This window comes from Oenanthe melanoleuca, chromosome 1A (assembly GCF_029582105.1).
Source record: "Oenanthe melanoleuca isolate GR-GAL-2019-014 chromosome 1A, OMel1.0, whole genome shotgun sequence".
NCBI lineage: Eukaryota > Metazoa > Chordata > Aves > Passeriformes > Muscicapidae > Oenanthe > Oenanthe melanoleuca.
In genome coordinates, this window is record NC_079334.1 from 33,893,666 (window position 1) to 33,917,714 (window position 24,049).

Below are 24,049 nucleotides of genomic sequence, written 5' to 3' on the forward strand. Positions count from 1 at the left end.
ATTACAGTCAGTTTGGCATGTTCCCAGCTATATTCTTGCCTAGACTCTTTCCACAGTTATTAGCCACATTTTTATTGCTTCCAGAGACTGCATTATAATTTCTGTGGCGTCTATGCTAATGAGTGCTGCTTTGCTCCTGCTTTACTCCTGGTTCTAATGCTAGAGACAGCACTTCTGTTTCTTGGCTCCATTATCAAAACAAATGTAGAAGGCTTGTTATCATAAACTCCATGGCATGGAAAATAATCAAATGTTAATATTCAGGATGTGGACAAAAGTTCTGCCTGCTTTCCTTCATTCACAGAAGACAATGAGAGTGCCTAATAGGCCAGCAGGGGTTTGTGATAAATGTCAAAAATAAATGGCCTGTGATAAATGGTGATTTGGTCCAACATAGGCTAGCTAGCTGTACCAAATTAAAAAAATGTAATGGATAAAGTTACTGAGACCACTTCTGCCTTAGCTGCAAATACAAAGTTAAGGGAGTTAACTGAATGATCATAGATCTGCAAACCAAAAGAAGAAAGCTTCACATATTATACTCATATTTATCCCATATGGGCAAGAGAATATATGAATATGGTTGTCATGTATACTTCAACAGACATTTATTTTCAAAGAAATTGTAAACTGGATGACCAAAGAGTATTGTAAACTACGTTGGTAGAGACTGTCATAGCTAGGAACAAAGCAAACATATTGAACAGTCTGTTACTGCTGTTCAGGGGCTTCTAAACCTACATTTCAGACATGACCACTAGCATTCTTCCTTATCTGTTACTGAATATATATCTGATGTTAACCTGAATGATCTGAGGTGTTTTAATTTCCAGTCATGCTTCTCCTATGTGGCCCATTAAGGGGCTGAAAAATTCTTACTAACTGCTGAGACATGCATGTGCCCAAAGTGTGTTTACCTGATGTGACAGATTCTGTGATGTTTAAGTTGTTCAGAGAGAGTCCCAGGGACTGCCGTGATGAGGAAGATGATGTGCTGCTTGAGGACTCTGAGGAGGGCCGGGCAGGCTTTCCAGTGTTGCCAGTCTCTGCCTTTAAGCGATCATTCTCAGCTTTCAGTATCTCAATTTCATTCTATAGACAAAATAAACCAGCACAGAAATACAGCAGGTTATTCTTTCGGAAAATCTATGGTGGTGGATAGTCTGGTGATGCTGTTCCCCTCCCTGACCTAAACCAGTTAACTGGTTCACCACTTTCACAGCAGAGATATAACACCGTGAAAAATGGATTGTCTTTACTTCTCAAATGAAGGAAAATTCCCAATTACCTTGTTTTAGCTTTTGCTTCAAGATAGATTATAAACAATACAAACTTCAAACTTTTGTACGTTTGACCATAATGTGAGTATGGTTAGAATTTCCCCAGCTATCCCCATTTTTTCAGCTACTTTCTAAAGTTACAGGATATTTCAATGTTTCTAAAGTCACAGAAAATTATTGCTGCCATTGAAAATAAAATTTAAGCAGTAACTTCACAGAGAAATAAATTAAAAATGAAAAATTAGAAATTGATAGTTTAAGAGTTTCATAACCCTTCTTGCTATCAAATAAGACTTTTTGATCATTCTAACACAAGATTGTTCATGTAGCAGTGAGCAAACTCTCTCTGATGAAACAGACAGTGACAGATGAATCAGAACAACTGGATTTTTTTTAGCTAAATCCTCTGTGGTGCCAAGTGATGATTGAATCTACAATAATAAAATGAAAACTTAGCCTGAGAACAGTCTGGTAACAGCTAAATCTAGCTTCCAGTCACTTCACAAAGCACATTACAAAGCAACTGCTTATTCTTGCAGATGGTTCTGCACCTCAAATTTGATTCTACATTCACTATCACCCTCCTAGAAGTCCCATATTTTTATGGAGGCTGCACAGCTATATTACACAGTATGTATGCAATATGTAAGGGATGGATGGCATAATAAAAAAAAAACCCACTACAGCTACAAAAAGATTAGATCACATACACACAGGTGAGGAGATAATGATAGGGAAGGGACAAACCAGCATAATAGTAACAGAAGATGATAGATGTGTGTCTCAGTTTAGTCTAGGGCTCAAATCAGGAGCCACTCTGCAATTTATGCTGATTAATTATGCAGCTCTTAGCAGTCTTCAATTCATCTGAGCTTTTGGTTTTTAAGGTGCTTTAAATCTAAAAGTACTCATCACTTCCACCAGTCCTATTTTTTCCTCTTACCAGTCCTCACCAATCCTCTAAAACATCCCAGTTTGGCAACTGCAAGGCAGCTGCCTGTTCTTTTAGGTGAACTTCAGAAATGGTGATTACTAGCAACAGCATCTCAACTAGTTACCTCTGTCCAGATTTGAGGAAGTTCAAATCCTTTTCTCTACCACTGCAATTAACTGTATTCCATTCCTCATAGTTCCTTAAAACCTTTCAGTGCCTCAAGATCAATGCCTTACTTGTATCTGGTCAAAAGAAACCATATTTATGGACTAGTTCTTGATAAGCCTTTCTCTAATTGAACTTCAGCCAAGTGTCCCACAGTAATGTTGGCACCCTGTGGTGTGAGCACCTGGGAGGGTGGCAGGTATCATAGATGTTTAAAGATCTGGCTGAGACTGATACAAAGAGGTATAGAAAAGACATTGAGCATACCATTTCTGTAATTATGAAATCAGGTGCTATGGGCATCTACACAGATTTGCCTAAAGGTGCACCTGAGCTAAGTACCCAACACAGAGCAATTCAGGCGGCAAGATGCTGGGCTTGATTCAGCTCTGCAAATCTGGGTTTCCAGTGACAGACATGGTTTTCCATGGAAGAATGCTAAACCCAAATGTCCTGTGCAGATGCAAATACTTGAGGCTGGTTCAAATGGAAAGTGCCTATGCTCAAAGAACTCCATTTCACCTTCTGTACCTATCTTGGGGTAATTTTAGGACAGCTCTTTAGCCTTCACTACTACAGGACTAAAACTCAATTGACTACAACAGAAGTTTACCATGCAGCTCATTCCTAGAGCTTTAAATGCAGCCAACCCTGTCTCAACCTGAATCCCCAGCCCATGGCCTTGATTCTGCTCCCCAAACACAGATCTATAATGCCTTCAGGGATGATGTAGGTATCTGAGCTGCCATTCCAGAAGGGCCCAGTTCTGCTCAAGGACAGCATGTTATACTGTGTGGATATTATAGATACTTCTGGGCACCCACCATGGTAGTGGGCATTTGCATGTAAGCAACAGAGTTGAGACCATAAAGCTCTGTGCTCCACTGAAGAATGCTCCCATTTGCTTCCAGCCTCATGAAAGGGAAAAATCTTCTAATGAAAAATGTGCTCATGAAGGAATTGGAGCAGTGTAACAAAATAATGTAGCAAAATTTTATGATGTTGAATACAGTTTTTAGTTCCATTTTATGTTCTTTGCCTTGGCAAGCCATAACTGAGTTAGGAATCAGAAATGATGAAAAAGTATGCACATAACATCCTGGCCCCTCCATGGCTCAAGGATTTAAAATGCTGTAGAAATCACTTTTTGATCTGCTTCTCTGTCATGTTGCTTACCCCAGTCATAGACCTGAGATAATAAATATCCTTTGGGCAGGGATTATGTCTTTTTCCATATCTCTTTAACACATTTTAGCTATTAATATATGCTAAGAATGTCTTTATCATAAGGTGAACACTTATCACACCCATCACTCAGAAGTACTGTCAATCCAGCAATTAACTTTGTATTGACAGCTCTTTGGTGCCTGCAGGAAAGCACTGGGAAAGGAAGTACAGCAGTCATACCTCTGGTGTGCATGTCTGCCATCGATTAAGCTCTGCACTGACCTGCATGCGGTTCATGGCTTCCCGGATCTGATCCAGATGGTGTGCAGAGCTCAGGGCTTCCAGACGAATATCTGTTAATTTCAGCTCCTTCTCCCTCAGCTCGCTTTTTAGCTGAAGAATAATTTCAGCCTCTGCCTCTGTGCACTCACAGATCCTAAAGAGCAGCAGGAAACAGGCAGGAGATTAAAGGACGGTTCTCTCCCCAAAGCAGTGTCATTATTAAATATCAAAGAACAGAAAAATGCTTGCTGCTGGTGAAACCTATGAGTGAAGAAAGAAACTTATCAAAGAAACATGAAAATGATCAAACAGCAAATTAAAAAAAGGAAAAATAAGCCCTTTCCAGAAGATGTGATCAGATTGCTTTATAGCTTTTCAGTTTAGTTCACTATGGCGAAAAACAAATTCTTAACTACTTTTCAGGTATCTTTCTTTTTTGAGTGTGTATCATCCATTGGTTTTAATTGGATTTTATACTCACGTAATTTCTTTGGTGCAAAGTTTATGATTTCTCCACATAACAGTAGTCAGAACTGAAGTGTGCTGATTAAACTGTACTGCTGATATTTATTATTTGTTAGGCATCAATATTTTTCTCTGATTTGAATATAACACAAAGGGACAGTCCTTGACTTCATGGCCTAGAAGATTTTGATCTGTATGGCTTTGATTTGTGATGGCCGATGTTTTGCCTATAGCCTGTCATTTTGTAATGTATGATATATGAAATCATGTATCAAACCCTTGTTTTTTTCCCTTGAAGTTGGTTACCATGTGTTTATTTTTCATGAGCACTTATCTTAAGGGGAGAAGCCACTATATTGTAAGAAAAGATTGAAACATGACTCACTCAGGGATCCATGACTATCCAGCTCTCATGTCAGACTGTTTTGCCTCTTTGTATCATCATCAGAACCACCAGTGGAAAATAAAACACTGAATTTGGACTACATTGTTACACTAAGCAGTATTTCCAGTCAATTCAGTAAATGTTATATGTTCTTTATTACTGTGACTATAAATAGTTAATAGTTTGCAGAAAAATCCCGATATGAAAAGTATTTTATGAAAATAAGTATTATTATTGCAATTATTACTGCTAATACAAAAGAAAAAAAAAAAAAAAAAGAAAACAAACAAAGGTCAGCATTTAATTGCCAGAATGCATGCAAATGCATTTTGGGAAAGAAGATGCAGCACTCTTCAGGTGAGCAGTAGGGTACAGAACTCCATGCCCCACACTCAGCTTTACCGGGATCTATGCTTGTAGACCACACGACCATTTTGCCTTTTCTTTGATGCCCAGACTAGAGATGACCTGCACACAGATGTATTAGACAGATGCAATTGGAAGAAAGTAAAGGTAATGGTTTAGAACACAAGACTCGGTCAAGAAAATATATGAAGAAATCTTAAGCAAAGGGAAGATGAAGATGTTCATGGTAAATAAAATATATGTAAAATAAAGGAAGAAAAATAATTAATATAATTCAAAATATGCACAAATACTTTAAATGTGATTAAAAAATCATAAAGACATACACTAGGATTTTTTTTCCTAAATATTATGGCACAGCCCTTTCTGTGATGTGTCCATACCTACCTATGCTCAGCAAATAAGAAATGAAATTTTATTTCCATGGATATTCCATTTATTATTTAATAACACAGTCATGAGACTAGAATTCCTTCAGTGCCTTAAGAAAGAGTAATTGTGACCTGATTAATCTCAATTAGGAGAGGGAAAGTAAGGCTAGCATCAGTAGCAGGCATTTTTTGGGTCAAAGAGGTAGATTTCCCCATATTAGAAAGAGACATGAGTTTAGCAGAATGAAAAAAAAAAAGCAGAGGAATATGAATAAGAGCTGGGAACTTTATAAGAACATATCAGATATTTAAAAAATATTGAAGAAATGGGACAGCTGACAACTGATGACTTGTTCTCAGATCTGAAACCTTAAGGGTGTTGATTTATTTAATATAAATATTTATAATATATTATTTATATTAAATATATTTATATAATATAAAAGTAAAATCCCACAAAATATCCAACAATCCTACAAGTTGATAAAAGAGGGGAAATAGATTAAAAATCATATACATCAGTAGCTACGAAGTAGATAAAATAATAACTGGAGGAATGAGTATACTATAAAAACTCATAGCCACCTGGAAAAAAAAAAAAGCATGTTTAGAATGTCATGAAATTCAAGATTTGGCCTTTACTGAGTGGATACAAAAGAGTTGCTAATGGTGCAGAGATAGCACAACATAAGCTTTTGGAAGCTTGTACAGCTAGGTGATTTTGGGTAAAGTCTGTGAAAGGAGGAAAGATGATGAATAAAGGGCTGCTGCAGAACCAGAGTATAAATGGTGAAACTCGAGAGAAATATGGCACACGGGTGGAGCTCAGGATGAAAAGATCTCAGCTGTTGGCAATGGTTTCTGAACTGCAGATGGCCACTCTGGAGGCCTCTGTTTCCCAGCCCATCCCGTTTGCCAAGAGACACTTACGCAGATGCTGACTGGGATGGTTTCATCGATGTGGCTGCACACTCTCCTGAGCTGTGGGGCAATTTAGGCGAGGAGGGCAGAGAGGAGTCTGTCAGCTCTTCTATGTCTGAATGTGAGGAAGGAGGTTTGGTGGACTTTTTCTTTCCAAAGGCCTGTTTGAAAGAGCTTCTTAGCTGGAAAACAAATACAGAGCAAGATTATTGTCCTCATTGAAGCACTTTGTGTGCAGCTCATGTTTTGAAGAGTTAGTTTGCAGATGCCATCCTAGCCACTGCCTGAGGTCAGTACTCAGAAGCAAGGTATTAACATATGCAACACAGTATCTCTAAAAACATGATACAGTGCTCTGTTCTGACTTTATTAATCCAGCGCAGTGCAAAAGTAATGCTATGGAAAAAGGGCAGGACTGAGTGGTACAGCTATTGGGGAGGGGTGCTCATTTAAAGCCATTAAGCCCTAGTGGAATCCCATTCCCATGGCATTCCCTTCAAAGGGGTGGCTTTAAATAACCACTTTGCATCTAGGTACAGGCAGAACTAGATGCTTAAATCACAAATCCAATTGCCAATTTATTTACCCCATTAGAACTTTGAATGGTCAAACTATGCAAATGCTATGATTTGGATCACAATCAAGATGATCTAAGCTGGGACATGAGGTTTGCCTAGTTGTACTATTGAGAAGAATGTTAGCTGAAAGGTATATGCTGTTTGTTGCAGTTTCCTTTAGAGTGGTAAGATCCCTGAAAGTACAAGCATTGCCTGTTCCCTCTAGAAGCTTGTATCCAGTACTGAAAAGGGACAGAATAGCCAAAGAGCCATTTATTTCAGAAGCCAAGATGACAACAGTTTTGTCTGCAGTCAAAATTAACTAGCTCATTAGTTCACACCTTTATCTAAATACAGAACTTACTCATCTTTGGAAAAACAAGGATTTAGTTTTATTTTCAGAAAGTTGTTCTGACCAAAACTGTACAGAACACAACCACCAGCTGGTTCCTCTATGAAAAAATGAGGACTTCAAGCACATCATTCTCATGGTATAATTGCAGAGTGGGGAGTGTGACCACTGGTCTTAATGAGAGACAATATTTAAGTCCGTTCCAGCTCATGATGTCTGATGAGAAAGAAATGGATTTTGGCTACACTCCCCCTTTCTGTAGCCTAAACTTGGAGATTAAAATTAATAAAGACAAACTGAGAAGACATACAGGATAATTTGGTTTTAGAAGGTATAAAAGCCTACTGCCAAAATAAACAGCAATCATGCCAAGATAGGGTTTTTTATAGTTGCATGCCAACTTTTCCATGGTTTATATTCACCTCACTTCCTCTAGAGTTCACCTTGCAGAAACATGAAAGAGTGTGGAATTACAAATCAAGGGAATAAAGGCTCATCAGTAATTTAAAACAAATGTTTATGCAAATAATATTTTTTAAACAACAAAAACATATTTTCTGGTTCTTTATTGAAATTATTTAATTAAATCTTTAGTAGTATGTGGTATTTGTATGCTCTGGTTGAGAAACATCTTAATTTCTTTAAACACCATACTACTTTTAAGTGAGAATTCTTAACAGATTTACAATTCCTCCATAGCTGGGTAATATATTTGAGTCAAGCTTTTGAAAAAGCCTCCAACTGAAGAAAAATCAAACAGGGTTTCAATGTGGCCCAGAGGTGGTTTTGGTCAAAACAGCTATTTTAAATTGATGTTGCTTTGTTTTGTAATTGTTGCTTGTACTTTTGTTTGTTATAATTACTCTGACTTACACAATAAAACCCTGCTGATATTCAATAATTTTTAGTTTGCTGGCAGTGTCACACTATGGATACACATGAATTTCTTTATATCCATCTGGCCCCACAAGAACACTGTAGATGAAATGGACCATTACATTACTCAGACACTAGGAAATGACATATAGCTAGAAGATAGGTTTAAACCTGCCGAGTACTCACCCAGTTTTTCTTTTTCTTTTTTTTGGAATCAGCATCATTGCCACTGCCAATACTTGAATGACTTGTAGCGCTGTTGATACTGGAAACACTTTCTGAAGAATGTTGCCGCCTTATACGTAAATCTAAAGGAAAGAAATTACTGTGAAACCTGTTTCTGTTTCAATACAATAGTATTTTTTTAATTTATGTAGCATCTGCATCCTCAAAAGCAGTCTAAATTAACATAAAATGCATTGATGCTTGCAAGCTATTGAAGCCTGTGAGAAACCACATAGGGACCGAGGGGGATGAATACAATTAATCCAAGACTCAGGTGCTTCTCCAAACTAGGCTGTTCCTGCCCTGAAGGCAATGACCCTTCACAGCAATGTATGCAAGTATATCCTCATAGCTGAGCACATGGATTACCTGACATATCAGTGCCATGTGTATTACAGTTCTGCAGACTGTAGGCACTACTCAACTTGTAGCAGCCCTAATCAGTGTTCAGATGCTACCTTCTAATAACCATGATGGAAAGAAACAGGCAGGAGGTAATTAAAAATGAATGAAACAAAGTAACCAGGAAGTGGAGAATATTAAAAGTGGTTGGTGAGGCTTCTGAGTTTCAATTTCTTAAAAGTCTCTGATAACTATATCTTAACCAATGGAAATTATTCTTGCAGAACATGCCTACTAATAGCAAGAGAAATTACTTTTTAGATTATTTTCTACTTCCTAGAAATTTGTTTTGCTACACTCAAGTCATGCAGTGGAATGACCTTAAGGCAAACACCTAAATAATGACCTCTCTAATGGAAGATCAATAACGCTCTCAAAAACAAATACCACGATTATTTATTTCAAGCAATTCCTTTGCTATTGCTTCTCAGCGGGAACTTTTGAAGTAAATATTTATCATGCAATATCTGCCAAGCTGCAATGACAAATTAATTCGACATCTGAAATTTAAAACCTGCTTTCCTACATTGAGTTAGAACTTCATGAAGGAGCTGAGCTTCCTCTTATCAACGCGAACACCAAATTTACAAAGCTACAACTTTGATTGGATTCCCAAGCTATAACCATGTTAAGACTTCACTTGTGTCTTCACACAATTCACACCCTTCATTAGTCAATTGCAGGGACACAGTTAACTCTTCATCAATTCCTGGCCCCCCAGCTCTCAGAAGGTAAAGCTCCAGGAGTTTTGACAGACAGGAAACTTGTGCAAGGTTTCCAGCTCTGAAATACCACAAGTATGCCCACCATTTCCTTTACAATAGAGTTCCCAAACAACAGAAAAGTAGTGACTTAGCTTTTTTTTTTTTTTTTTTTTCCTCTGAGGAAAAATTCAGCATTTATTTTGATAATGACAAACCCATACCTTTGTGGGTATGATCAGGGCCGTTCAAGGCTCCTTGAATAGCAGCTTGTGCAGCAGAATTCTGGGCTTTCAGCATTTCAATGGTTTCCCTTAACTCTATAAGTTCAGATTCCTGTGGGAAGAGAAAAGAGAGATCAAAAATAATGGCAAAGAACAATGTTTGCCTAAACTAGAAGAAAAAATTACAAGAAAGGAGTGGTCAAATTAATGATCATGGGACTGCTTGGGTGAGCATAAGGGCAACAATAAAAATAATGCATACTTTCTCCCAAAAGATATTAAACTCAACTAGCATATTCTTTTTAATTTATTCTATAAAAAACAATAATGTTACTTTTAAGAAGAAAACACTTTTAATAAGGAGTAATCTAAAAAAATCTCAATCGGTTATTCAATATAAAATTAAGAAAAGTTCAATGACTTTATTGCAAAAGACACTGAAACCATTTAAAGTACATCCTTTAATGTGAGGCTACTGTTTAATGGATGAATTCAAAAGACTTAATTCCTTAAATACTAGTTTAATTAAAAAGCCCCTGTTTAATAGAAATTGTCCTGCAAGTTGAAGTAAAATTACTCCACTTTAGTGCGAGATCTGTATTAGAATGCACAGCTGATTTTTGTTAAAAAATATCTTTTATTATTGCTTTTACAAGCAATATTTTATTTATCACTCTCTGTCCTTCCAGTCTGTACTTATATAATTAGGGTTAAAGGAATTTCAACTCAACAATAGAGAAAAGAAGGAAAAGAATAAGTTCTAAATCTTTTGGGAAAGATTTGGAGATGATGTGTTTCAATGTCACTGCTTAACCCCTTCTGGAAGGAAAACCTTCTGATGGAATTATACTTTCTAAAACAATTTTAAGTTTCGGTTTTAAGAAAATTCCATTGTGATTGTGATCTTTTTCCTTCCCTCCCATAAGATGAAACAAAAGCAAACAATACAAATATTTTCTATCCAGTTCCCAATGAGTCTTGCCACATTTCATCTGTTGGTGCTCAAACAGACTCTGAAATGTTATTTTTGTAGACAGCTACAGTCTCCAGTGGTGACTAGCAGCTCACAGATAAAGTTTCTTTCACAGTTTGGCTCAAGGAGGCCTTTCTGTTAATAGGACATTGTTCAAAATTCATAAGGGTAAAAAGTTGCAGATGTTCAATCCTGGAAGGTGCTAAACAGCCTCTCTATCCTGAGCTTGGTAAAAGGAATTATATAAAATTCCTTCCTATTAGGTTTACAGTTTTTTTCCCCCCATTAGACAAAACTGTTAACTTATGGATGGGATGCCTAACCTTTGTTAACTTTCTCAATGGAGCTGTTTACCTAAACTTCCTTGTTTCCTGTAATTCTATTATTCTGGTGGCGATGGGAGGCTGGATTGAAGCACTGCAGCAGCTTCTGGTAAGTTTTTGTTACAGATCTTTCAGTATGGAGTAAACCTGTAGCTGCATATGTTTAAATTAAATTCTTGAAATGAAAGGTTTTATCTTCAAACTATTTTATGATACTGCCTGTGTAAATGTGATGCTACATAGTATTTTCCAGATGCTGCTGGACATTCATGAACATTTGACTGAAGCAACCATTAAAGAAAAATGTTTCTTATTGTCACAGATGTCTCTGTTTCCTTTCAGTGTTTTTTTAAAATAAAACTCTAATATAATTTGTTGACTGTTTTCTGCATTAAAGCATCTGCTTTGATAAACCTACCTTTTGTTCAGCTGTCATTGTTAGGCTTTGCAATCGGCCTGTCATATTTCCCAAGCTTTTTTCAAAAGCTGCCACTAGATGAGCCTGTGGAAAAAAGACAACATTTGTCATTATAATAAGGCAATTTTCCCAGATCTATTTGATTTTTTAAAAGTATGTTTTTCCTGCAAGCATATTTTCTCCAGCTCTTTAATACTAGTTTAAACTCAGACTGAGCTAAGTTGGACAGATGAATCAGCCAAATGAACCCAGTGTTCCTCAGGCTTCTTTAGTCCCCAATGAGATTAGCTCAGGTATCTCTGATGGAAATGAATTATGGATTTAATGCCGAGCTTTAAGTTTACTGATGTATTGGCCAAAAGTTGTCTGCTCCAAAAGAGAAGTCCAGGAGCAATTATTTTCAATTACTGGACACTTCAAAACAGGAATTCAAGTACTTTATCTTGAAAATCAAATTTTAACTTCACAAATAAAACTCTTCAGAAAAATCCTCAGCCTCAAACAAAAAATATCACAGTTACTCTTATAAATTGTCATTGCTTAGTCTATTAATATTATATTGATGTCTGTGTGTGTGTATAAAATATATATTTTTAAAAAATATAAATATAAAATTTATAATGAGTGCAAATAAATATATACATATAATAAAATCTAAAAAACTGGAAGTTTTGCTTCTCAGTATGAAAAGCAATAAAGTTGAAACAGATCAGAAGATTTTATAAAACCCCTTCATTTTATTTTTAAACAACCAGTATCTCACACTGCATGCAAGCTAAATTTTTACAAGTGATATTTCATAAGATCTAACTGGCATTTGCTTTGTAGGCAAAGAAGAGCAAGTGGTCATTAAAAATCCCAATATGCTAAGCCAGCTTGTACAGCCAAGGGAAAGTAAGGGTTTAATTTTTAAGGAAGTCCATATAATCCCATCCATTTCTCTCCCAAAATCAAATAGCAAAAGCACAAGGAAGTGCTTATTTTCTTGTTCCCATCTCACAGTGGTAACAAAGTCTCCATACATTGGCACTTGGAAATACAACTCAAACCCACCATTTTTACATGCACAAATGGATTAGCTGAGTTTCCCCACTGAGGAAATTTATTTTTTGTTATAGCAGTGCAGGCATACACTGTGTCTGGCAAATTTTTCAGTTGCAGGTTTGCATGCTTTTACAAGGATAATTGAAATTGTTTGAATGTATGTGGTTGTACTGAAACAGGTATAATCAGAAAAGACATGGTCCAAAAAGGATTTCGCTCTGCATTTTAGGAGAAGGGAAAAAGCTTCTTGCCCCCTTGCTCTGTATATTATCCCTCAAATAGAAGATTATCATATAAATAATAGTGGGCTACTTATGCATCTCTTCTTCAGAGCTGTTTACTGATGGGCGACTTCTGTATTTTGTAAATAATTTTGGATTGCTATAAATATTTAGATATCTTGCAAACACCTTATTTTATTCCTATTAAACTTACTAAGAGTTTAGTCCTGATAAACTACATTATTAGTATACTTAGAAATACTTAATTACTTATGGGTATAGTGGTCAATCTACCTTCTTTCTGCATCTGCAGTGATATCTTAGGGATAATTCTTGTGGTAAAAGACACATGCCACAAGGACTAACTCCAGATAAACATGAGACTAGATAAATATGCTCTCTCTTAAAAATTAATTTGTAATTGTATATACTCCTATTTTACCATTTATAACTTAGGCTACATTCTTGAAGTTATAATCTTTGATAAAATGAACCTGGAAACCTGTAAATCAATACTACAGCCTTTGGTTGTTTTTATTACTCTATTCCTCTGAGAAAAAAAATTAACTGTTTTTTAAACTTAATTTTAACTTTATTAGTTAGCTACATGTTAAAAAAATCCAGACTAATCTATGGTGTTTTATTTCCAAAGACGATGACCACAGACCCAGAACTATCAGAGACAAAATAGATGCACTACTCCAGAATTTCAGACAAAGTTCTCTTCAACACTTTTATTTAACAGGAAACTAATAGAGCTCACTGTTCCCTGCCCCATAAAAAATATATGGCTTGGCTGATGGTCCATGGTTCTGCTTTACTCTGAGAATTACAGGGAGGCTGAGAGCTTGAAAGAGGAATAATTTGTTTAATTATGCATTGCTTTTATCCTTTTCCAGCAATTAGACTGCAATAACCACAGTATTTTGGCACCAAACTATGCATACTTGTGCAAAGTATTTTTCTTCCACAGCTACAGCTTCACCCTGTATTTGCACATGAACAGACAACAAAGAACTTTCAGGAAAAATTAAGTACCTAAAAGCAGGATTAAAAATGCAATCAAAAGTCACTGAAACTGTTATTTTCTGGCAGCCTTTAGAGAAAGACAGCCATGTCACAAGGATCCTTACTAAAATTCAGCCAGTGACAAAGTACATTACCTTCTTGGAATATTATCCCAAACGTTTTGCATCATAAACATAATTGGATCAAGATGATGCATTTTTCCTAACTCATTTTGAATAAAGACTATTCCGTCTTGATTTGCTAAAAATAAATAAATGTAATTCAAAGTCCCATTGACCAAAACTATTCAAGGAAAAAACATTTTAATTGCATTGTTCATTACTTTAAGTGTTTGTTACAAGACAGCAGACTGTTCTAGTGAAGTATTAATTTTACATTCAGAGTAATAAACTGTTCTGTCTTTCTCCATGGTAGCTAACATTCATTTATTCAGCTGTCTAGGGAGTTCCTACTTGAAAACTTAAGCAGATTTTGCCCATGGAAATACTATACAACAAAATAAGAAAATTTAATTTGAAAAAGGCTAAATTATCAGTATACTTATTTGTGTGTTGAAGTATACATAAAACATATGTATATGCATATATTCCCGTTTGAGATCAGGCTTTGCATTTAAACAGTTAAATGCAGAGTAATTCATAAAACAATTAAAACAAAGAGAAAGAAGTATCTGTCTTTAATAACATTAATCAGAAATTAAAAATTCTAATTAAAAACTTTCTCTACACTTAAAGATTTGGTAATTTATTTTGATTGGATTGCTAATCCTCAATTTCTAAGGATGATTTAATTTGTCTAAAAGTTTCCATTCTTTCATCCTTGTAAAAATATTTAGGAATTGCTTTGCTTGTTTTTTTTTAGGACATAGCCAGTTTCTCACACCTTAGAAATCTCTGTATTAGTTTCAGTAGTTTCATTCATGGCATACACACATCGTTGCAATACTTCTAAGAGTACCCTGAATATTACATGTGCTTTATATAATGCTCATTCTAAAGTAAAAAATTAGTCTTCACAATTGATGCAGTATTTGTACTTGAAAAAAAGACATCCTGGAATTAGAATTAAGTAACTGGGCATTACTTGAAGTATGACAACAGCAAAATATATCTATCATTAACATGACACACAGATACAGAGATGTACAGTTCTTAATCTGTAGATATCCTTCATGTATGAATTAATTTTGACTTCTATTAACATGTGAAATGCCCACTGGAAATAGTCAAAGAGATGTATGCTTAGGGAATGACTTCAGTGCTAGGATGACAGATGTGATTTTAAACATTTCCTTAGCAAGTTATCTCAGCCAGGCAAACCCCAAATACCTCAGCTCTCAGGTTTACAGCCTATCTTGAACAAGACACTCACATATGAAACATCTGTCTTCCAACACACTTTGGGATTTGACCTGTGGCATTCAGATTTATAAAACAAAGGTAAATAAGTAAAGTTCCTCCCACCTGACAGGGCTGAATGAAAGGAGGAGTGAAAGGCCAGAGGAGATCGGGCGGGTTGCAAGCAGCACCTGCACATCTGGTGACCTTCTCTGTTTGCTGCCTGCTGGCATCTGGGTGCTTGGCTGTAGGATAGTGGTTCAGAGCTGGCCAGACAAGAGCATTATAACCCTCTCTGCTTTCTACTGGCATCCTGGCTGCACCACAGTTTGCAAGCCTGCACCCCTCAGCTTTATACAGTACAAAGCACTGATCAAAGTCCCTCTGAACAGGCTGGGTCAGGCTGCTCACTGGAATTTGAGCCCTTGTCAGTCACACACACAGTCTGCTGGTTGGACATTTTCTGCACTGTAAACAAGCCCTTTCTGAATTACTATTGAGATTTAGCCTTCAGCCACACTGAGACAGATGCCAGGGGTAAAGCAAGAATCTCAGAGAAAATCTGTATATTATGCATCCAAATGACAGCTGGACTCAGCTTGAATTTAATCATATGCAAGCAAAACACTTCAGCACTTTGGGGTTAATCAAAAGAAATAAACTGCTGAAGTCAAACATAGTACTTGAGTCCAGCCAACAAAACCTGAACAACAAATGAAACCAAGAAAGAAAATTTTTAGCAGAGTTTTCAACAATGCCTGAGAAATGTAGTAACTTCCAATTGACAGAGAAAATAAAATAATAAAGGTATAAAAGGTATAAAATAATGTATCAAGCAAAGGCTTGATCAAATAGGTCAGTTTTCAGGCCAGTCTTTTAATGGCTTATGTACTAATGTCACCAATGGTCTTCTGTGGAGAAGCAAAGAAAAGCACAAATAATGTTGAAATGAGCTGAAGAGGATGCTCTTTTTTCACTCACATACAACACTTTTGCTCAGTTATACAAAGGGAAATGCTAACAACAAATTCACATTGAGATGAACTATGAGAGAACAAGATTTATGGCTATTAAGTTTCCTTCTTCAGACCACAGCATAGCAAAAGTGAAGGTATGGAAATTAGAAGCATCTTAGGACTAACACTAAGGACATCATCATAAGATGAATGCATTTGTGGCAAAAGCATCAGAAAAGACAGAACATTTTTCTGGTTAGCAAAGGCATCACAAAAGATACTCTGTTCATACATTTCTCTGTCTGCCAGAGACAGATGCATTGACAAAGACAAGCAGTGATCAAACTTTCCTTAATTAAACTTAATGTTTGTTCAATTTTTAGCCTTACTGATGAGCAAAAGTGACCAAAAATGAGGGTCACAGTAGTATTATCCATGCAGGGATTTGATTTCTTCTCTGAGAATAAACTCCACATTTTGTGATTAGGAATATTTCTCCTTTAAAAGGCAGTGACTAGTGAAATATGTCTTTTAATCGACAAAATAAATGATAATATATGCAAGGAATGCATTGCTAAAGCAGTACAAGTTAATAAAATTTAGAAAGCCATCTAGGTTTTAAATAAGTTGGCCAAGTTAAATCAACTGTTTGTTAATAACTATCAGAATTTTTATGAAAAATACTTAATAACTGGCATTTAAACATCAATTCTGTAAGTAGACTAAATTTCAGTGCTTCTATCACAATTAAATAGTTGAATATACACTCTGCTTTCAAGCTGGATTTTATTTGTGATGTTTAAGAGATACTTTGTAAAATTTCTTCTGATAAAGTGCTTGAAGGACTGACAGAAGGAGTACTAAAACATTTAAGCAGTCTCTTTTGATTGTCTGGATTCATGTGTAAGTCTTTTTTCAATACTTTACAAGTTCTGTACCAGAAACAGCAGAGAATGAACACAGGACCAGGTTTATTGTGAAATACTTTTCAGTTTTTTGGTTTTGTAAAGTATGTATCTCATGAAAACATCCTGCCAAAAGTATTTACTCCCAATATCCAGTAATATCAACTTTTCTTTTAAGATGGTATTCATTGTGTATATAATTTTGTTCATGGAGATTTTGAAGCCTCTAAGTTTCATGCTCCTGAAAAATTTAATTTTGAAGGAATTTCTACATGTTGTGGATTTGGCAAGAGGAAAGATTTCTCTTGTATCATTTAAAAAATGCATGTGCAAAATGGATCAGCCTTAGGGTTGCTTATAGGTTTAGAGCTTAAAGAATATCTCCATGGAGATGGATTAGAAGGTGTGTAACAGTCAAAAGAACATAATTAAATTAACCAAATGTGGTACTTCTGGATAGGAAAAACAGATTTCTATGCATATATTTTAGCTAGCCTATTGAAAATGTTGTCCTTACAGTTAGATCAGTAGGAAAGCATTCTTGCTAGCTGTTCAGAAGACCAGAGGCAGTATAAAGAAACAAATTCTCAACAATCCAATCTGATTTATACAGATCAACCCAAATTTATTTCTTACCCATGCAGCTGATTTAGTTTGAGTGAAAACCAAGCCAAAATACCCATTTTTAACTTGACTCAGTTTCTTTGAATTATGGATCAGATCTGATTATAACTTGGAACTGGCTTTGACAGTTTTTCTAGAATAAATAATGTTATTAGAAACCATCCTATATGGTGTTTATTTAATAGAAAGGCATATTGGCCAGAGGTATATGAAGGACTTCCAAACAAGACTGAGGAGAGATTGAACAGTTTGTCCAAACAAATAAAATAATGGCCTCATTTTCTCAGCTGCAGAGAATGACAACCCCACCTTACTGCATTTGTTGCTCTGTTATAGAATACAGCATTTCTGGGTTGACTGAAAAGTGGTGGAGACTGAGTAGTCTTTCAGCTCTCCCTTTCAACACAGAAGTTAGAAAGAATATGCTGGTGTTTTCTGTTCTGAGCCAGTGGAAGGAGAGAAGGGATAGCCCACCAAAGGGAAAACAATTTAATTTTACTGATATGACACCTCTACTTAGAGTCATGAAAAGGTTTGGGCTGGAAGGGACCTTTAATGATCATCTAGTCCAACTTCTGACTGTGGGCAGACAAATCTTTCATTAAATCAGGGGCTTGCTGGAATCAAGATAACTCCTCTGGACAACACCAGGGCACTCAGAGTGCATGTGGGCACGTCTGTGATTGTGCTGTGGCACAAGCCCAGCCAGGAATCACTTGCCTGTGCTCCCCACTTCCATGCAGAGCTGCTGCACCTCTAGATTTGTGGTAGAAAGAAAAGTGCCCTGCAGAGACCAATAGACCCTCTAGCAAACACACCTACCCAAAGCATGCTAAGTTAGCTCTTCTGACCTCTCAGTGTGGGTTTTAGTTTCTTGCTCTCAGGATAGGTGAATGAAGAACTGCCCAGACTGGTAAAGATGAAGGTCAGTGTTTAAACCATGAGAGTGAAAGAACCCCATACCCAATATGCTGGCTATTCTAGCTATGCATTCTCAAATGAATAACCCAACTCCAAACCCAGATTTTGAATTTACAAACATTGCAACGTCCCACATCATCTGATCCACTAGTTCATTCTCAGTACTCAGAAGAGTCTGGCAACCTACACTGCTACAGATGTACAAACACCCACAGGTGCTCTGCAGCCATCTGCAGAGAGAAGTGCTAAGCACAGCTCTTTCACATTTTCATGTGTGAAGGTCACACATGAACAAGCAGCTTTCACAGAGCTAGAGACTGTTTTTTTTCACAACATGAAATAATTTCTTTAAAATCAGCATTATTTGTAAATCTAAATATTCAGGACACCTACACTTCAAAGAAAGACACTCTATGGGATGCCCAAGAAAACAGCTTTCTTGAACTGCAAAATGATACATTCTTCTAACAGCATCTCAGATTTCCCTCACAGTAGTAACAATAATTATAGTCTGAACTGCATTTAAAAACCACAACACTAGACTGTTCAGTGACTTCATTTGAAACCACAGCAACCAGACAGGATTGTGTAGCCTCACATTCTTTATCTGGCATTATTTCCAGATAACATGTTTCATAACTCATATTATCAATATATGTCAATTGGAAGGAACCCCAGGAAGCTCTCTGTGAAATAGCCCAGTTTTAATTAGTTATATATCAGCACTGTTTTTGCAGCATATAAATTCTATATACACTTGTACACTGTTTCCCTTCATACCTGACTGCATTTTGCAGGGTTTGTCTTTGTGAAATGAAACTCTAATGAATTCTATTAGAATATGAAAATAATGTCTTTCTTTGGTTGTGACTCCTTACTTTTGGCCTTTTTTTATAATTGATTCTGAGAAAAGGATGAAACTGAACAGGATAGGACTGTCACATTCAAAGTGTGGAAACTCTGAATTTCCACTGTCTACTTTCCATTTCCACAAGATTTCTTCTACTTGAATCTGGGGCAATATAAGTTTATATATAAATAAGTTTAATGAAATCATTAACTTGGAAAGAAAAACCCAGATAAATAAACAGTAAAAATCTCCAAGACTATGTGTTGAGTGAGAGTGATTGATAACGTATTTGTTGATACTCCTTATCATCACAAGCAAAAAATACTTACATTTGCTGAAAGTTGAGAAGTAAGGGTAGCAACTTTCTCTTGTGATGCAACCAACTCTCTCCGTAGTTTCTGAATTTGCTAGAGAAAAAAACAGACTGCTGTCAGCATTTCACATTTCCTTTTTTTGTTGTGGTTATTTTTGCATGTTTTCTTGAGAGACCACCAACACGTTTACAATGTCTTACCTTCAGATTATAATGTCAGAACTATCCAGAAATACAAATTATTAAAAGTTGTCTCTTAGTGTTGTTCCAACTGTTTTCTAGCACTTAACCAGTGTACTAGCCAGGATTCCAGTTAAGGGAGCACACATGGGCAAATGCTCAATTACTTTGTATGTGCTACCCTCTTTTGCAAGGGAAATGTCACAGGTTTTTACCAAATCCCATAAATTTCAAACATAAGCTTAGTGCAATCAAGGAGAGCTGCCCTGCATGTGCCATGAGGTTTTGAAACATGAGTGCATTTGGGTGAGGTTTGCTGCAGACATGATGCCACCAACAAGGTCTACATTAGACTAAGGTAACTTGAAAAATGTACTCTCATGCTGCCTGGCATAAAGAAGGCTTTGATGGCTACCTCAGACACAACTTTTTTCTTTATGGATGTCTAAAATTAGGTAAGGTAAAATAGTATATTTTTTTTCTCTAACACATGCTTCCTCCAGTCCCTGAAATTCAAACAATTTAACCTCTTTAAACTGTATATCGTATTCAAAAACTTGCTTGCCAACTTAAAAAAAAATAAATGTAGCTATAAATGTGCTTGTTGACATGAAAATAAACTCAAGACTCCTTTATCCTTTAATGAAAAACAGAATCCTTAAGAAAAATATCTGTTTCCATTTCAGCTAGGGTATATACCTAGCATGAAGCTTGCACATCATTTGATGCTCATTTAACCCTATTTGAGATCTTACAGGGACTTCTGGGTATTGAATTAAAATCAAGCAGAGCATGGAGTTTCACTTGGAAGAGCCTTTCATATTCAGACATAAACTATTCCAGACTAGAGAAGTAAAATGGGAAAAACAAACCTAGAAAAGGGAACATGTAACACTCACTAGTAAAGACTATTACAGTACTTTAGTTTTATGACTCCTGTGAAAACCAACCAGGAATATTGCACAAACAACATGAACATGTTCCTGTATAGCACAAAAATAGCTCAGTCATTTACACCAGCTCAGTGCAACAAGGGCAGATTATCGAGCTGTTCTCCATCCTCGATTGACCCTCTAATTTTTACAAGTTTTCTCTTTGGCTTTTAAATGCAATTATTTGACATTGCAGCTTAAGCTACACTTTCATCGTGGTCTTGAAAATTCACAGAGGTAGGTCTCATGAAACACTGTTCAACATCTCCTGTAAGAGCATCTCAAGGAGACCCAGATACTGAGAAAATATTACGTAGAAACATAGGAAAGAAATGTTTTTCATCTCTATGTACAGTCCTATACAAAGGCAATAAAATGAGGAATTGTAATTTGCACTACTGAGATATGGCATGCCTCATTAGCTCCTTTGTTTTAACTTTAAGAGATGTGAGCTTAGACAAAATTATATTGAAATATACTGCAGCAAGGAGGGAAGGATATGTTTATTTGTTCAATCTCTTCAAAATATCTTTTTGTTTACTTTTTCTTTGATTAGAATAGTAAAAATAGGAGCAGCATAAATGCAGGAGTTGGAAGGCATGCAGCTCTGAAGTGGAAATGCACCCCTTGGTGCTGTATTTTATTGCTGCTACTCTTTGGTGCCCTTTTAATACAACCAGGACTTCATTTTGAGAAAGGTTGTAATTGTATCCAGCTGCTGACCCAGGCTTGTCTCCCATTCTTATACACTGTGAGGAGAAAGAAGCTGTTTTCCACGTCAAATTTGATTTATATCTGAAATCAATCCTCATTGCTCTGAAATCCATCAAAGTGGTCAGTTTCAGAAATTTAATATAATGCAAAATGTGAGGGAGAGAAGTTCAAAGAGATCATTTGAAGTATTTTTCTCCTGAAAGGCAGCACCTTACCTTGAATTGCACAGTCCCTTAGATCCTGCACAGAGTGGTATTAAGACTGAAATCAGATCTATCTCAACTCCTCCACTCAACACCCATCTTTTCATCTTTTCAGAATGACAGCCAGGAGGCTTTCTTCAGCACAATGCTAAGAAAACACCTTCTAGTACACTGAAAGCTGCACCAGGTTTTTACCAATACTTGAAAGGTGATGCAAAGACACAGGATGTATTTTCTCCATCAACTATGCAGTTTAGCCAAAGCAGGTAAACAACAAGCTACAAAATAATGTAAGGAAATACAGAAGTATAAATATGAAGAAAAATTCTTACCTCTGAATGTGCCTTTTCTTCTGCCTGGAAGAAAACAAAGAAGAAACAGCTTAGAATCAGTGTGCAACATAATTGTGGTAATAGAACATAAAAGCCAGCTACACTGAAGTGAAATTAATAGCTTCAGGCACCCATTACATTTAAGAAAGATATCCAGGAAAAACAAAAAATGAAACTCCTTTTAACTTGCTTGGCAAGGCTCCAGCTGAAACCCCAAAGAGCTTGCCAGTGTACTGACAAAATGAAATGGTGGAGAAAGGGAGAGCAGGACCAGAACTGCAAAAACTACAGCTACATTTCTAAGATATAAACAAAAATTTACTATGCTCTCACTAAATGGACCTTAGTCTGACACAAAAAATGTTTATGCTGCAATAATTATTAGGGCTCCTGGACTTATATTTGTTTTACTGCATGCAAAGAAATGCTCCTAATATGATAATAAGTAATCCCTGGTAAGAGAAGTTGACAGAATACCTGTAAAATATACATTGGGAAAGGTGAGGGGAACTTGAAATTTAATGCAATTTCTTCCATACAGAATACTGAACAGAATATTAAGGGCTATCAAGGCATGTTAAAGTTTTCAATTAAACTTGCTAATATTATTTAATAATTTAGGTATTTTCTGTATTGTGAAGTATTGTGTCATATATTGAAATTTTTTACTCAGCAGCCTTTTTCAAGAAGCTAAGAAACTAAACCACTGCAAGGCAAACATTTGAAAGTCATTCATTTTCTAAGAACTGCATTAGTCCTTGTCAGGAGACATTTGGTGGATGGATAAAACTTGCTTCAGTGGGATTCTAATGGAAAAGAATGGCATGCCATGAGAAAGGAACCCTTTCATAACATAAAATCAGAACCAGTTAATGTACTGGAAATCAATCCACCCCATGGTCTGAAGTGGCCCATGTTCAGAGAAGCAGTCTACATTATCTGGAAGAGAATTTAATTATTTTAATTAAGATATTTTAATTATTTATAATAGAAATTATTTTTTGCTTTACCTTGTGTAAAGGGAGAAGACTTCTGGAAAATGCCTCTTTCCATACATGCTTATCTGTTAGCAGTCACTAAACAGACTGTGATGCTATGATATTTATCTTGGCAACACTTAGAAATGCCTTTGGCTGAAACTACTCTAATACCTGACACATCACTATGTGAGAATGACTTAGTATAAAGAGTTTTTTTTTTCACTGATGTGACACACATACTGTAACACACTGTCTGATCTATGTTTGCAAAAAGGAGATCTGCCTACAGGAAAAAAAATTAGATTCTATTCCCATTATTGTTACATCAAATATGTAGTGCACTGACAGTCACAAAGGGATTGAGGTGATGATTTCCCCTTATGATTTCTTCTGTGACAACAAAAGCAAAAAATTAGATTTGATGACCTTTCCCCAAAACTGCCATGTGGGGACATGGTACTTGTCCTTGGACCACCAAACCTGCTGATGAAGGCATTGCTACATGCTGCTACCAGACAATTCACTTAATTTTTAAAGAGACACAAGGAAGTGTTGCCTCGCTCTGAGCTCAGAGAGGTGGCTCCCACAAATCAGATTTTGTGGGCAGTGAAGGAAATAAATGAATGAGAAAGACCAGGATTTTGGACATAATGTCAGCTTAGAAAATAGAATCTGACAACCAAATACATCTGAGCAGTTTTTACTGAAGTTCATGCTCACACCATTGCAACCCAGGACTCAGCCATTGTTCCAACAGGCTCTAAAAGGAAAAAAATCTTTTTCTCCTTCCACTTCTCCATCATATGCATGCATCCCATCCTTGCATCCTTTTTTTGAAGGCTCAGAATATTAAGGTACAAATGACATGTCCTTACACAACTCCTCTGAGCGTGGCTCAGGACAATCAATGAAGCCTAGGGAGTCAAAGTGTAGCTAATGCTGAGAGGCACTGCGAGAAATTGGCAATTAACTAAATATGTGAACATTTAAGTGTTTCACCTACTGAGCAGGAGGCAATTGAAACAGGAGCCAACCTATCATATTTTTTTCAATTGCTCCCGGGGTTAAATGAATTCACTGCCAAAACTGAATCAGTTTTCATCTGCTTACATGGTATGTTT

General features: G+C 36.3%; 1 protein-coding gene across 5 annotated transcripts in view; it reads right to left on the bottom strand.

Annotated features, from left to right (window-relative positions):
• The window catches only part of NAV3 (neuron navigator 3), a 248,387-nt gene that overhangs the window by 17,081 nt on the left and 207,257 nt on the right, over window positions 1–24,049 (bottom strand). For all 5 annotated transcript variants that reach the window (XM_056516356.1, XM_056516355.1, XM_056516353.1 and 2 more), the window contains 8 exons: window positions 21,949–21,972; window positions 19,604–19,681; window positions 11,388–11,471; window positions 9,674–9,785; window positions 8,308–8,429; window positions 6,346–6,518; window positions 3,829–3,982; window positions 918–1,092 (listed from right to left, as the gene is read on the bottom strand). In XM_056516356.1, the coding sequence (XP_056372331.1) occupies window positions 918–1,092; window positions 3,829–3,982; window positions 6,346–6,518; window positions 8,308–8,429; window positions 9,674–9,785; window positions 11,388–11,471; window positions 19,604–19,681; window positions 21,949–21,972 (922 nt within the window). The remainder of the gene's footprint in view (window positions 1–917; window positions 1,093–3,828; window positions 3,983–6,345; window positions 6,519–8,307; window positions 8,430–9,673; window positions 9,786–11,387; window positions 11,472–19,603; window positions 19,682–21,948; window positions 21,973–24,049) is intronic.